This window comes from Lichenostomus cassidix, chromosome 20 (assembly GCF_008360975.1).
Source record: "Lichenostomus cassidix isolate B80296 chromosome 20, HeHo_3.0, whole genome shotgun sequence".
NCBI lineage: Eukaryota > Metazoa > Chordata > Aves > Passeriformes > Meliphagidae > Lichenostomus > Lichenostomus cassidix.
In genome coordinates, this window is record NC_139500.1 from 6,672,927 (window position 1) to 6,689,200 (window position 16,274).

Genomic DNA, 16,274 nt, shown 5'->3' on the forward strand with positions numbered 1-16,274 from the left:
ACAGCCCCTCTAACCTTCCTATTTCAGCCAAAAAACCCCAACAGACTTAAAGCCCAAAAGATTTAATACCTGCAGGTATGGGGGGACAGATTCACATGAAAACCAGCATGAGCATTTAGGGTGGAAAAGGGATTTTGTTTGTTCGGCTCTGGTGCTCCTCACCCACAGGTGACAGAGGCTGGAAAACGTGTTCTGCACAGGATTGTGTGTGCAGAAAGAGCAGGTGGCAGCAGGAATCCCCGCCCAGCACTGCTTCTGCCTTGCTCAAGTCAAAGAAATTGTGTCCTTGGTTGCATTAACAACTTCTGCAAAGTCTTCATTTGCATTTTAATGGAACTCTTTCTAGGAAGGTGGTGCTTGGACTCTGTTGCAAAATAAAATGAAGAGGTAATTAAAAACATGCTGGAGTGAAAAGGCATTTTATTTTCATTAATCAGGTTTATTCATAGTCTTTTCAAAATTAAAGGTATTTAGGGTATGTAGGAGGAAACGGGGGGAGGAAAACACATGATGGAACATCCGTTTATTTAAATTACAGATTAAAAAGTGGAAAATACACTTTTTTGCGAGGGGACGTCCTAGAGATTAGAAGCACCTTATAGAAATAGATTTGAATGAAGACTAGGCATAAAAGTCCAGTCTAAGATTTCAACAGCAGGTCTGCCTACTTGAAAGCCAGAGACGAAGGAAACATACAGGATGAGGGAAAGGAAACCACGGAGGAAATTTTTAAACCTTCGGCACCCAATTATCCGGGCAATTACTGCGATTACACGCCTAAATCAGTTAACAATGCAAACGGCCAACCCCCTTGGTCAGACTGGTATTTCCCCAATTTTGGGGCGCAATCACAGCACGCAGATGTTGATAAAACAGTTTGCAAACGTTTTATCTGCGGGAGCAGCTCGTGCTTTCACAATCCAGCGACCGCACAGCATCGAGAGCGATTCCCCCGCTCACCGCAGCCATCGTGCCATCGCTCCGACTGCCCCCACGCTCCAGACCTATCCTGCCCTGTTAAGCTCCGTCCTTTGAAATATAGGGCAGTTTCTGTCAGATCCTTCAGCGCCACAGTCAAGAGGGCAAAGCCCTGCCCTTTGTTGCAGCGGGAGGTTTTCCATCGCGGACCCGGCTGTGATCTCCATGCGCTGTGATCTCCATCCTCCCCCGACCGCCGGCCTCGCTCCTCGGGCCATTGCGGGTCAGGGGGCTCCGAGCCGCGCTTATTTCACATTATTTCATTTCAGGGGACTGTGTGAAATGCATCTCGGCGCGCGCAAGAGGGGAAAAGTGATTTTTTTTTTCTCCCCGCAAGGTCCGGAGGAGGCTGTGCCCCAACACCGCCGGCCTCCATCCCGCCGTGGGGCGGAGGGGACCACAGCCGCCCCTCTCGGGACCAGGCGCACCTGCCGGGGCAGGAGACACCCGGGGAGGCCCAGAGAGGTGCGCAGAGGGAGCAGGACGGGGGTTAGGGTCGGGATCGGGCTGAGGATCGGGAGCGGAGCAGCACCGGGAGCGCTCCCGGGTCCCGCCGCCGCCCCCGCCTCAGCGCAGCCCCCGCGCTGTCCCGGCGTGCCCCGCGCGCCGCGCGCCCCCGCCCTCCCTCACTTCCGGTGTCCGGCAGTGGCAGCGCCGCCGGCGGCGCCCCCGCTCCCCCGGCGCAAGGGGAGGGGGCGTGGAAAGGGGCGCGGCTAACGGAGGGGCCTCCGCCCAATCACCGCCCGCCGCCGGGGGAGAGTGGGCGGGGACAGCGCCCGCACGCGCCGCGCGGCACCGCCCCCCCGCGCCCCCCCCGCCCGCCGCGGGCTCGCGCCCCGCGCGCCCGAGGGAGCGTCGGGAGCGCGCCCGGGCGCCCCCCCCTTCCCCCCCTCTCGCCGGGTTCTCCCCCCCCCTCCTCCGCCCTCCGCCCCCCCTTCCCCTTCCCCTCCCCACCCGGGAGGAGAGGCACGGAGTGACCGACGGAGCCACCGCTCCGGCCGCTCCGCCACCCCGCTCTCCTCCATGGGGCACAGGTAAGCGCGCCGCCCCCCGGGGCGAGCGGGGGTCGCCATGGCCACCCCCTCCTTGAGGGGCGGCGGGGAGCCCCCCCGCTGCTCCCGCCCCGCCGCCCGGGGTGTTACCCCGTTATTATCCCCTCATGATCCCCGTTCCTATCCTTATCCCCGTTTTGATCCCCGCTTTCATCCCCGTTATTCCCCTCACTGCCCGCCCGCCGCGGGGGGAGCGCGGCCGGTCGCGCCCTGCCCGCCCAGGGGGGCACGGAGCCTTCTTTGGGACGCGATGTCCTATTTGGTGTGGGTGGATGGCTTAACTTGGTAAGTGCCGGGTTTAACCCCCCTCCCCCGGCCCTCCCCTCCCCTCGCTCCTCCGCCCGCCCCCCCCTCCCCGTAACCTCCAAAAGGGGAATTTTCCAGCTGGTAATTTCTGCTGCGTCAACACCCAGCTCAAGGGAGAGGAGAAGAGACAAGGGGGCATTTTAACAGCAGCTCCACTTGCGGATAGCCAGCCTCAATCCCGGCTCCAGCATTAAAACCCTTTCCGCCCCCTAAAAACCAGCATCCGTGCAAGTTGGACCAAGAGTTTGTCAGGAGTGTGGTTCAAAACTGCTTGGAAAAAGGGATGAGGTAATAATACTGGTGAAGCATGTTGTATTTCTCTCTTTCTGCCTGTCTCTCTTTCTCTTTCTCCCTCTCCCCTCTTCTTTTTTTTTTTTTTTTTTTTTTTAAGCCAGGCCTGTTTTGGGTTATTGTCTCCCCCTAAAGCCAGACATAGATCGCCTGGCCTTGCCTCCATTTTAATTGCAGGCTGAAATGGGGGAAGTGACCCTCTTTTAAAAAAAGAAATACAGAAAAACCCCAACAAGCAAACAAACAAAAAAAAACCTCGAAAAAATAATGCTGCTCCTTTGGGGGGGATATAGGTGTTTTCTCATAAGGCTGTAACAAGTGCAAAAGTGGCTGGAAATGTTTTCTGTCATGCTGGGAAACTAGTGAGGTGTTCTCCCCCCTCCCCAGAAAAAAGTGGTGGCAGAATTTGGCGGAGGGGAGAAGGAGAGGTGCTGGGAAAAGCAGGGGTTGTGCTGCTGGATTGCCTTTGTGTCTCTGTAAATAGACATGTCAGTTCCCAAAGTAATACAAGTAGTGTCTGATAACTCAATCCCAGATGACAAATAGAGAATGGAGCAGATTTTCAGGACTGTAATAGTGGGAGGATTTCTCTTTTGAAACGGAGAGGAAAAAAAAAATGTTGGTACCTCCTGAGGAGGTTCTTCTCCGGCGCGTTATTGTGAAGTGGAGCATTCGGATGGAATCCGGAGACATAGACCCATATTTATTTATTTTTACACCTGACCGGGGAAAGATAAACAAAGGAGAGTTTAACAGCTCTTTAATGAATTCCTCATGCTTTTTATTTTGCAATCCCAATGATTCATTTGGCAAGCCTTACAGGACGGGATTATTATCAGCATTGTTTAAAGCCACGCTAATTAGGAGATGTGTTTAGCAAACAGTGGCATTGTAGACACCTGTACCAAAGTTCTTGTGTGTATTTTAGTTGCATCACTGCTGTCATTTTTAGAATTTAGCCGCTGTCATAGAGATGTAGTTCTCAGTTTGTGGACTCAATGAAGTATTTATTACAAGTGTGGGTTCTCTATGTGCACAGATCAACCCTGCTACTAATGCCTTAGATGTGTTTTTTCAAAAAAGACAGGGAATATTTTTATCTTTTTATTTCCCTGAGGGGATTATAAGAAAAGGCAGCGATACCCAAGAAGAGTGAGAAAAACAAAATTTTTGAAGAAGAAGCTTGCTGTGACTGAATAGCTCTTTCCCTTTAATCAATACCTCACTTTTACGCTTTTATAGCCTCTTTTAATTGGAAATAAAAATCTGACTTTCCCTTTCTAAACTCCATCTAGCTTCTCTCGCTGTTTGTCAAGTTTTATATTTTGAAATCCTTAGTGATGGAAAAAATGGGTGGAGTGTATTATTAGTCACAATATTTTCGACATGCGGTGAGGAATTACTGCTTTGAGGTGTTTTTTGGGAACTGACAGGGAACAGGCAGAGGAGCTGCTCCATGGGCTGGAGGGAAAACTCTAGGACAGGATTCAGGGGGCTCCCAAACACACATTGCTGAAAAATACTCCGTGGTTTGGTACGTTCATGGGATAACTGTAACTGAAATAGAAAACGAATCTTTTGGTTTTGATGCAGCGTGTCCAGGAGGGGGAAACTCACTCACAGTGAAACTTCTCTCGCGGTTGTTTTCATAGACTGTGTGTTCGCCTGGGTGGAATTGAGTCAATTTCAGTCTGGTACCAAAAACGGGGCATTCTAGTAACTCTCACGTTAGGTGTTTATTCCCGTGCTTTAAGTGCTGCTTCGTTCTGGAGTGTGTAGGATTGAGCCTTTGAAAACATGACCTGTACTCGGGGTTCTTGGAGACTGGAGAAAATGGGCCACTTTCTCCCCGTGGTCTTTGTTTTCTGGGACAGTTGTACAACAGTGGATATGTTCTTCGCAAGAGGATTTTTTTTTTATTATTATTTTAATATCTGGAAGTGCTTAGAGGAAAACCAGTTTAGCAGCTCCCCCCTCCCCAGCAACCCTCTGTCAAAAGGAAAAATGCCTGATGTTTGGAAGATCTGTTAATTGCCTGCTTTTCCTCTGGTGATGTGTTGTGTTGCTGTGAGGTTGAGCATATTCTTTTTGTCTTTGCTATCCACTTGGGTGGATTTTTTTTTTTTTTCCTTTAGATCCATGTTTTTGAAGTTTCTAAGCAAAGTTTCCTGTCCTCCCAGCAGCAGTGCAGAGCAGGCTGACACCCAATCCAAACTGCCACTGCCTGCTTTCAGGGCAGAATTATTTCATAAACAGCTCAACCTTTCCCAGGACATTTTTCCCTTCGTGTTGCTGGTTTTACTGGCTTCTCCTTAGCACTCTGTAATGCTTTCCAGACTCCCCTAAATTGGTAAAAAGCATTCACCGGGGTTTTCCATGCTCCTATGTGCTTAGTTTAATGGGCAGACAGAAGGGCAGGGAGAGGGCTTAGTTTAAGTCTTTGAAGAGCTACCTGCAGTTGTAATGGTTATCCCACATGTCCGTTATAATTCCCAGGAGGCAGCAATGTGTCCATTCCTGGCTGCGAGCATTACCCTGGAAAATTCTAACACTTTACACAGAGAGATTAATTCCGTTTTTATACTTCATTCCTGGCTTGTGTTTGGCTGGAATATTTTGGAGTGTGGGGCTCACCTGTGTTTTCTGTGTGTGATATTTGAGACTTGAGGTGTGCTAGCAGTGAAAGCGAGCGCTGTAGGTTGAGCGCTGAGAGCAGGGGTCACGTTAGGAGAGAGCATGAGGAGCGACTGTGGCTGCGAGGCAGAGGCAGGAATTCGGTCTGCGGGAAGTCCTGCCATCCTACTCCATCCCTAAAGCATCTCTGTGGGAGTTTTTATGATACTTGGTTGAGCACAATAACACTCAGGGCTCCGGTTTTAAAATTTGTTGCTTCAAAACTTCACTTTCTTCCCTTCCTGAGGACTTTCTGTATGTTTTTGTTTGCAGCCCCCTGAAATACATCCTTCAGTAGTTGCATTTCTCAGTTCCCTCTGGATCTTCAGTCCTTTAGGCAGGATGAGAAATAAAAGCCTGTACCACTTCGTGCAGGACTTCTTTCCTTGAAATGCAAGAGGGAAGAATCTCAACTTCCCTAAACAGTTCAATAGTTTTCTGGTTTGTGCTACCTTGGTGGATTTGGATGCACAAGGATGTCCAGTTTGGAGGGAAAACTGCTCCTCAGGACTCAGTTCCCACCTTCCAGCTGTCAATAGAGCATCTTGGTGTGTAACTTCTTGTTACCATCTCCCTTTCTGTGAAACAGGGGTTTGCTCAGCTCTCCCAAGCATTTTCAATTATACTGATGAAAAATTGTGCTAGAAGTGCTTATTCTTCATAAAGGCAAGCCAGTGTGAAGTCCTGGCTGAATTCCCTCCGGGATGTGGTGGAGTCCAGAGGCTCGTGGGTGGGGTTTGCTGTCCCTTACCGAGTCAGCTGTGGTGCAGTTATTTTCTGAACAGTCGCTTTAACTTTCTTTCATACCCATGTATTTAAGAAACACCAGGCTGCTGCTGAGCTGTTGGTTTGGAATAGCTTCTGAGCACTGCAGAGGCAGGGTGAGATCCTTGACAGCCATTCTAATGAGATGGAAATGTGTCCCACTTGGCACTGTTCAGTTGTGCATAGGTGAGGATGTCCCTGGCACAGGAGGGGAGAGATGGCTTTGCTGAAATCTAGCAGGTGAATGCTGAGTTAGAGCTGAAATTCACCTTTTTGCTTTGATTTTTGGGGATGTGGTTGGCTTTTATTCCAGCCCAGTGATGATCTTGTCTTGTTGCTTGCTTGGCTCATGTGTGCACTTGGAAGAAAAACACCCTGCAGATGTTGGAAGTTGCCTTCTATTTGCTTTATAGTAAATCTGAGTTGGGGTCTCCTATAGTGGGGGGAGGCACCAAATTGTCAAAAAAATTCTAAAAACACGTCTATGAGCTTGTGTGTGGACTGTCAGTGTGTACCTGGACCTTACCTGCCTGAGAACCCTACTTAGAAAAGTGAGCAGGGTTTTGTATATTGAGGAATATGTTTATACCTCTGTATGCTGAAATACCTAGTTATCTTCTTTAATTATTTCCTTGTGATATGTTGAACAAACTGCTTATTCCATCCAAGGGAGTTTGCTTCCTGGTATTTCTCACCCTGTGGAGAAGAGTTCTGTAGAAAGCTGATCTTTCAGGGGTTTGGCTCGCTCTCTTTGAGGAAAGGGTTAAACAAAATATGCACCTTTTGCACTGATACATTTCCTCTGATGCTGTATTCATGACTATTGCTCAGCTCATGCACTGAAACAGAAGAATCAATGCTCTGTATTGGACATTAGATGCTTAAAATACCCAAACCCAACTAATTTAAGTGAGTAGTAAACGAAGTAGTCAGGGCACAGTTTCTCCTAACAGTCCTGCCACTATAAGGCTGGAGAATGAGGTGGTGGCTAAATATAAAATTAGCTTTTTGACTTCCTTCTTGTTACCACTGTGTCCTTCTTGGCTTCACTCCACTTCTTTTTTTTTGTTCTTTTTTTTTTTTTTTTTAATAGTAGTTGATCAAATCTGGATTATGAGATTTGTGCTAAAAAGTAAACCAGGATCCTTACTTGAGGCACTGAGTGCTTGCACCATGAATTACTCAAACAGAACTAGGTTGTTCTCAGAGCCTCTCATATGTTATCTTCAGTTTTGCCCTGGCTGATTCTTTTACTCTTAGATTATTCATGACTCCTTGTGTGTCTTTTCTGTCTTTTAAGTGATCTTTCTCTTGGTTCCTACCCCTGCTTTACTTCTTTTTAAAAATCACCTCATGATTCTTCCTCCTTTGGCTCCCTCCCTTTTTACGTATTGAGTTTGGGAACTTTGGCAAAGATCCCCTAATTAAAAAGCCAAAAACCAATGAGAAAGTTTAGGGGAAACCATTCTTCAGGGCAATTCCCAGTGTGATAAGTTTACAGTTCTCTAATCCCCTTTTTTTTTTAGAGGTACTTTTTATGTTGTTTTTTGACTAATAGATGCACAAGGGCAGAATTTTTTTGCTTAGATTTCTTTTGTGACTTGCTAAAGTAAAAGCTTAAGATCTTGCAGGAGATCTTAAGGAGATCTAATGGCACTTGGACAGGTAAGTGTCATATGAGCCACAGGCACTGAATTTTTTCAGGTTGTTTTTTAATCTTCACTGCTAGAGTAGCAGATATATCTGTAGCTAAATTCTTATATATTTTTTGATGTCACCAGACTTCTCAAGCCTGGTACCCTGTACCAGTTCTGCCAAGATCTTGCTGTGTTCTGCAAGGTCCATGACATGAGTGGTGTTGGATCTGTTCTTCTCCTGGTGCAACCAGATGAGAGACAGAGCAGAGATCAAAACTAGGGGAATGAAATGAGCAACTGTTACTGTAAAGTGATGGAGAGAGGATGGAGAGACAGGCACATGGACAGAGTTGGAAGTTGTGGGGAAATGAATAAGGGAAATGCAGAGGAAATCCAAGTGCAGTGGAAATATTACTGCAAGCAAGCAGTTGGAACTGGGTGCACACACCTGTGCCCTTGGAAAGGTGCATCCTGTCCTGTTACCCACTGGAATATTGTATTTCAGGCTGCACAGCTTTTACAGGCATGGAAAATAAAGCTTCTGTTAGGCATTTGCATCTTCATTTTGGTGTTTGGGTTAGGGCTGGTTTTTTTTTGGTTTTTTTGGGTTTTGTTTGTTTGTTTTTGTTTTTTTAAGTTTTTAAATGTTTGCAAGAGGAGCAAATTGCTTTCCTTGGTACCTTTGTGGATGCTGCTTGGTAGTTAAAAACTGAGGGCCATGCTGGCTTTTGAAGGCTGTGGTTCAGTCGAGCTGGATGGGAATAAAAGTCAAATCTCTTCATTTCGTACAACATGGACACATGATTTTTCTGTAACCTTAGGCAAATATTTTAGTTTGGAGGGGAATCACTGTTGCCAGGAGGTGAGATTAATTCCAACCCCATTTAAATTGTGTGGGTGGCAGAGGTCAACACAAACATTAACTGAAATTTACACGTCAATTGAAACAATGTTGTTAATTTTTTTTTTAAATCCTTTTATAAAGTGCTGATTTTTTAGGGTGACTTTTTCAAAGCACTTCTGTCTGGAAGCATAGTCAGAAGTTGTTAACAGTCTTGATTTTGGTGTGTTAAACTCTTTCTTTACATTAACACAAGGGCTAAATAATTTTTCCTGCGTGATTAGTTATAGGGATGTATTGGCATGTTTCTTGTTGAAATGCAAACAGTGATGTAAATGTGCAGTTGCTTTAACTGCTGCTTGTAATTATGTGACATTGAAGGGCTTTATATTGAATTAAAGTCTGGATTTTAATTTTTACCTCCTTTCCATGCCCAAACACAGGACATCTGATGAACCTTTTGGAGCTTCTTACCAGAGACCATTCTCCTCTCTTCATTGAAACATGCACTGTCCAGCTGTGAAGCATTGCAACGTTTATTTTTGCTAACAGGAAACACTTTCAAGTATCGGTAAGTTCTCAGCATTTAAAGATATTTTTGTCATGCGGTATGGGAAAGAGAAAGAGGACCTGGAGATAACATTGTCGTGAGGGCTGACAGTTCTTTATAAAACTTAACACTGAGAACAAGGGCTCATTTAGAAATGTTAGTCACCTGCAAAAGTTGAAGAAATGCCTCTGGCTGTTCTGCTCCTTCCTTGTGGCAGAGGTGCTTCCATCCATCATGGTCATTCGGTTCTCATCTGTTTGATCAGAAGAGGAAAACAGGTGCAGAGCTCAAAGCAAGAAGAAAAAGTGCAGGGCTCAATTTTGCCATTTTTATCAGTCTGGTCTGGGACAGGTGTAAGTGAGAGTTTTAACAGCAACAGCCCCAAGTCTAAGTGAAAATACACACACTTTGTTACACTTTGCTAACAAAGTAATTTCCCATGTGTTTGGGTTGGTCTGGCTCCCTCACTTCACCGCTTTATTTTTCGTTAAGTGTCCAAATAACAGGACTAAAAAGAGCTCGCCAAAACAATTGCTATGGAGAAGCAATCAGAATTAGAGAAAGGCAAGACTTGGCAGTCCAGAATAGAAAGTGAGAACAAAGTCACTGGTGTTTGCTTCAATTGGGTCATATTTGTTTTCAAGATTTTCAGTCCTGCTGTTTGCCATAAGAATGCTTGGATTTTCCTTATTACTTCATTTGTTTATTACATGTTTTATTTCACCTTCTATAATGGCATTAATTTGTGTTGGGAAAACTTTCTTAATTTTTGTCTTCTGATGTTTCCTTTCACAATCTGTTACTACAGAAGGTCAGTCTTGAAATCACCAGTATTGATTTATAGCTTATTTTCATTTAGAGAGCTAATCTGTGTATTGAAGATGTTTGAAATGCAGAGATCAAAAAAGACTTTGCTATGGGTAACAGTATAAAGCTTTGAATAAAACAGGCTCAGAAGTGTAAGTTGTAAGTTAAATGTTGCCAGTGTGGTGTATATGCTATTCTGGAGAAAATAAAGTCTGTTTTGTATAAAAAAAATAGATGTACAAGATGATAGTTTTAGTGGATGTGTCCTCACAGACAAAAGACTTGGTGTAGGTAAACTATTCCTACACTCCTTGTACCCATAAACACTCAGGTTTTCTCTGTGGAGTTTATCTGTGAATGTGCTTTACCATAAAATAAATATCTGTACACAAAACAAAATAAAATAAATATCTGTACACAAAACTTTCAAAATCTTGGGATTGTTTGGTTTCTTAACCCAGAATGGTGTCAGCCAGTAGAAACTGGCAAGTAAACGTTTCAAGAGGAAATTCTCCTGAATGTTCCACTGCAAATTTCTGTCAGGAGCTGTACTGGGAGCTTTTAACCTCAGTATTTTATAGGTCAGATAAGGTGAGTCTCTTTAAAGAGTCATTTAAGTGAGAATGTTTTTAAAAGCTCCCAAACAGGAAACCCTGTTGTTCAAGCATCTGATTGAAGTTTTAGTAGCTAAAATTAGACGTTTTGTTCCCATACCTTTAGGAAGTAACTCTTGCTTACATTATTACAAAATGGTAGCCAGGCTTTAATTACTTGGAATGTATTGATATGCTTAGAGTTAACTTTTTTTGGGTTAATTAAGTCACAACTGTGAGTTTGGAGGGAAAGAACTTCAAAACACCTCACTGTTGTTCAGTAATCTTCTAGTTTATTGCTAATAATTTCTTCTGGTTTTGTTTTCTCTCGTAGTTCTGTCTTTCTCCTACAAGAGTTCACACCAGTGCTGTTGGAAGGTCACAGGACAGGGCACTACCTGTGCTGCCCTGGGGCTGTTGATGTCCTCAGCTGTTGTAGGAGAAACACTAGACCTGGAACCCAGTTTGTTACTGGTAAGAAGTAATTGTCATGGATTTTATTTGTTTATTTATTCACTACTACAGTTCACATATATTCTCTAACAAAATTAGCAAAAATAACTTAGCACTTTTAAGAACAGTCTAGCAGAATATGCATATCTGGCCTTTTGTTTTTCCTCCTAGTATTTTTAACTTTACAGTTTCTAAATTTTTAATTCTAATTACTCTCCTTCCAAAACATGGAGGACAGCAGTTTTCACTTACCTCTCATTTTCAGTCCTCTTTTTGTCTTGAAATTCTTCATATGCTGTCAGAACTAATGAAGGTTAATAAATGGATTTTTCTTTGAAATTCTGTGTTTTAATTGCACTTTTATGCTGTCCAATTCCTGCACATTGGTTGGCCCCATAACTTCAGGTAGGTGGTTTGACAAGTCAAAGGCCACAGCCAAGTCTCTGGTTTAAAGTTTTGGTGTAGAGTGTGAAATGTTTGAGGACTCCCTGCTATTTTAAGTTTTGCTGTTGGAATTAGATTTTACTTGTGGTTCATGTTTGGACTGTGGAAACAAAGCTTTGATGATATGGTGAAGTGCTGGAAGTGTGTAGTGTTCTACTCTGCTGTTTGAACTTTACTCGTGAACTTTCTGGATTGTATCTGCTACAGAGATTCTAAACAGAGATGTTGTTTTTATGCTCTCAATGATGGGGCAGCCTTGGATTGAAGCTGGAGAAATTTTAATGAATCCTGATCAGACCAATGTTAATAAAATCATTTTCAAGACTTGGGGCTCTTTTTGCCCTACCATCACTGACAATTGATGGCCTATCAAATTCAGTAATAAAAATAGAATTAGTATTTTCTTTAAATTTACTGAAAATCATTTGCCTCCCAAATCCTTGCCTTTTCTGTACTTCTGTAGTACTCATCAAACTGAATGATGAAACTTTTATTTTCTTCCTGTGACTCCCAGCCAGGCTGAATGTGCACTGTTGGGCTGCAATTAAATGTTCCCATCCCCAGTCATCAGGGAAAAGTGATCCACATTGTTTGCATGAAACCCTGAGCTCTGAGTAACCTCTCTGGCCCAAGGGTCTGCTTTGGTCTGTTTACAAACATCTGCCTCTTTCTCCTTGAATTCAGAGTTGTGGTTGGAATGACCAACTTAAAACAACGGATGATTGGTTTTGGGAATCAGAATAGGGTAGAAGAGTTTCTTTTTTGGCAACTGTTCATTTTCATAAGCTGTTACTTACATCTATTTTGGACAAAGCTGAACACATGAATAGAATTTGGTATTATCTAGTATCAAGAAATTAAAACTCTTTCAGAATTGTGTGCTGCTCTTCCTCAAACACACTTGTGAGAAAACACTGCACTTGTAGAGATTTGTGCTTGTAAAGCTCCAGAGCACTGTCTTTGCAGGGAGTTGCAATCCATGAATATCCTTGGTCTTCTTTTTCTCTCATTTACTGTCCTTTGCAGTTCCTAAGGGGTTTTGTTCTCCATTCTTTTCAGCACAGGGCAGATGGAGAGTAGGAATCCTGTGCATTTCTGTTGTCTTTAATTGGATAAAAGTGAAACTTGCATACACCCTGTGTCTTGTTGTGCAAGGAGGCATTTCAAGCCCAATCTCACCTTACAGAGCTCCTTTGCAGAGGAATTTAAAAAATGTTGGAATGTCTTGGGAGTGGAGACATGGACAGGACACAGGGGAAACAGAGAAGTGGGGTGTGTTTGTTGGGTTTTTGTGTAATAAAGCATTGGAGTGAACTGGAGTTCTTCCTTAATCTGTTTTTACTTTTCTCTGAAGGGAGAGGGGGGAGGAAACAACACATTTTTGGTTAAATTCCAGTTGGCATGTTTTCTCTAGGGAGCAGAGTGGTGGAGGAGTGCACTAGTGAGCATTTTGGTGCTCTTTAACTTGGGTCCTTGGTATTAAGTGTAGAAACATGCTGAGAAAGTTGAAACAGACAAATTGCCATGTAGTTTAAATCTTCAGTTCACTTACATTATGAAAGAAGAAAAAGTAAACAACTAACCAAACAAATCCTAACAACAGCAAACCCCTCCCCAAAAAAACCTCCAGGCTTTTTTTTTCCCCTGTTTTCTTTCTGAGGGAAGGAAGTTTATTTTTGTCCCCAGTATTTCCCAGGGGACTGCTCTGCACAGGGTTTTGTGTGCACTTCATTTCTCATCTGTGACTTTTTGTCAAAATTTAAGCAATGCACTGAGATTAAGATGCAACAAATTTGTGCCCCTAATTTTAGTGGTGTTAAGATTTTGGTCAGGAGGTTTATTCCTGGGGTGTATGCTGAGAAGTGTGCCAATAAATATTGCTGTTACTCTTCCTAAAACCTTTCAATGGGAAGTGAGGTCTGTGTTATTTAGACCCTTACTGTGCCATCAGATGCTGTTTTCATGTTTAAATAACTGCTCTGATAGTGCAAAATAAATCACTTTCATAGGTTCACTCTAGCTGGGATTAAGGATTAAATAAATTATTAATGCTTACTTCAAAACCAGAGTTTTTTTGATATGAAAAATAAAAGCAGGTCTGTATGTTGACAGAAGTTTGCATGAAAGTGACTCTTATATCTGCTCACGTGTTCTTTTTGCTGTTACGTGCAATGGTTTGGTTTGGGATATATTATTTTTTTTTTAGTTATTTTTGGAGAAGTAATAGACTTGAATTACTGTACTGCCTGTGAATTGGCCTAAGAAGAAAGCCTGATCTGCTACAATTTTATTTTGTGGAAAATCTTCAGATGAGCTTTCATGGTTCATTGGCTTCCTGGAAAGCTGTGTTGTGGCCATGTGGCCTAAAGAACTCCAGTGGATAGTCAACTTTGAAAACCTTCATGTGCTAAAAAAACCTAAGATAAACCAAAAAATACATCATTGATCTTTGAGGTCTGTTTCTAAGAAATCTCCACAGTTTATTCCATCTCCACTAAGCTTCTCCAGAAGTTTGAAGGGTACAGCTTTTCTGAAGAAATCTTTCCACAACATTTTTTAAGTGGAAATAAATATCCTTACCAGGGAAAGGGAAAAAAAAAGAAAAACAAACCATCAACAAGCCACAAAACAGCATGTAAAATTGGAACACAAGAGCACAGGGTTTTAAAGCTTCCTGAATTTTTAACTACTAGCAAATTGCCTTAAATTTAACTTGGATTAATTCCCCGGTGATCCTTGACATTAAACGGATGTTCTGGTTTGACATGGGTAGACAGAAAACTAATTAATTCCTCTGAATTTGAGGCGTATTTAATTTTCTCCCCCAAAGACCTCTCGTTTAAAAGGTACAATGCTGTGACAGATGTTGGATGTGGAGCAATGTGTGTGAGGGAGCAGACTTTCTGACAGGGGAAGATCAAGACATCTCCAGTAATAATTCCTGATTTGGAAACGGTTACATTTCATTGATTACACTGAACATGGGAGTATCCACTTCATTGCTTATTTGAAAGTGCTATCAGGTGACCACCTCACTGGCCAGAAAGGAGTCCTGCAGGGATTTTTTTGTGTGTGTGTTTAGTAAAAATGCCCTGATATCTTTTCTCTGACCTGATCTTTTATTTCCTAAAGAGATGAGCAAGTGCTCCATCCATCCATATTAGTCAATGCCTGAACCTCAGACTGCTCCAGTCTAAACCAAAGGTAGCAAGAGACTTACTTTAAATTCTGTATTTCTGCCACAGGCAGCTTAAAAAAAGGACAAGATGTATCTGAAGTGGACTTCTGTCTGTGGGGGAGGACCTAACCCACTGAGCTAAACTGAATAAATGTATGAGATAGCAAAGAAATAAAATCTCGAGGAATTGATATAATTTCCAGTTGAAGAAGGAAAACTGTTGTGCCATAAATTCACAAGAGCGAGTGGAGACATTGACAAATACTGTGATGCTACTCTGTATGAAATTGAGAAAGAGAAAATTATCCTTGCAGGAGATTTCCCTCCCCTCCTCCCTACAGTTCCAGGGAGCTGGTGTCTTGCAATATGGATTTTAATATCCATGAAGGAACAGTAAAAGGAAACACCATTCCCAAAACATTCTGATCCTTTCCTCATTGTGGGCTCTGAGGTTTTCTTACATCTTCCTGTGAATTGTGTGGATATGGCAGCTGTTGGAGACACGGCTGGTGATGGACAACTCACTTTATCCTATGTGGCAATTCATATTTCCTAAGGGGACTAAGCTGACTCTTCAGCTCCTAAAAGTAGATGCAGTAGTGGTTTCTGGAATAAAGACAAAACTGAACTGTCACTCTGCCTTAAGAGGTGGTTCTTTCCAGCATGGAGATGTTGGGAAGTGCTGGCAGCCACCTCCAGAGCCTGGATTAGAGAGCTGCTGTGCTGGCTGGTGACATCAAAACCTTTTCAGGCCAAACACCTGAAAATTGCTTTTTTTTCCTCCATCCTCCATGACCCTGATTCTTGGTTTGATTTTCGTTGGTTTTTTTTGGGTTTTTTTGTTTTTTTTTTTTAATTTGAGACAGAGATGGTGTCTGGGTGAGGATTTGGTTTGAGGTCTCTGGGCAGATTTCTGTGGTAAATAGGTGTGGGCAGCTGCACTGGTATTGACCTCTTCTAGTTCAATTTAAAAAAAAAATAGAAGGATTGGCTCCTCTGTGCATTCTGTGCTTAATTCTGCAGAAAAGCTGCACGGCTTTGAAGTGGATGAACACAGCTCAGCCTGTTTGTGTTGCAGGAAGATGGTCCTTCCTCTCTCGAGGGAAGCAAATATTTCTCAATGATCAGCGACCAGCTGGCCTTGCAAATTAGGATTTCCGGGGCTGCAGAGAGGCAACTCCATCCTTGCAGAACTGGAGGAGCTTGAAGCAATCTTGCATAACTTGAACTTTTGAATCATCAGGTGGCTCTCTAGGAGGTCCCACCTCACGGATGTTCTGTGGGATGGGAGGTGCTTTTCTAGCCAACAGTGTTGACTAAACTGCAGCTATTTTGCTCCTGCTGATGATAAAAATAGCACAGGGTAGGGGAAGGGGGCTTGTGGATCCGTATTTCCTTGCATGTGCCAAGGAAAGTTCCCTAATCACGGCTGTGCTGCCCACTGTTAGAGCCAGTTTGAGCAGATGGGACTGAATTTTTGTGTGAACTCAGTGGATGTTAGAAAGGTGCTCCAGGCTGGAAACAGCCTCCTTAATGCCAGTGCTTATATTGAACCATGTGTGCTTCAAGGCTGTAAGATCTCAGAGATTTTGTTTTTATAAGTAACAACCAGTAGCCTAAATCCAGGCTTCTGATGTGTGTGCCTGCACATAATAACCTTTGGAACTGGGTCCAATTTTTGTTGTGTGGACCCTCTCATCAATTCT

General features: G+C 43.4%; 1 protein-coding gene across 7 annotated transcripts in view; it reads left to right on the forward strand.

Moving 5' to 3' along the window:
• Positions 1 to 1,871: 1,871 nt before the first annotated feature.
• The window catches only part of ZBTB46 (zinc finger and BTB domain containing 46), a 51,678-nt gene continuing 37,275 nt past the window's right edge, over positions 1,872 to 16,274 (forward strand). For 2 of the 7 annotated variants that reach the window (XM_085079299.1, XM_085079305.1), the window contains exons 1-4: positions 2,019 to 2,315; positions 2,444 to 2,624; positions 8,987 to 9,114; positions 10,828 to 10,967. In XM_085079299.1, coding sequence (XP_084935425.1) covers positions 10,914 to 10,967 — 54 coding nt within the window. In that variant the 5' untranslated portion in view covers positions 2,019 to 2,315; positions 2,444 to 2,624; positions 8,987 to 9,114; positions 10,828 to 10,913. The other 5 variants (XM_085079300.1, XM_085079301.1, XM_085079302.1 and 2 more) reach the window with 5 other exon arrangements.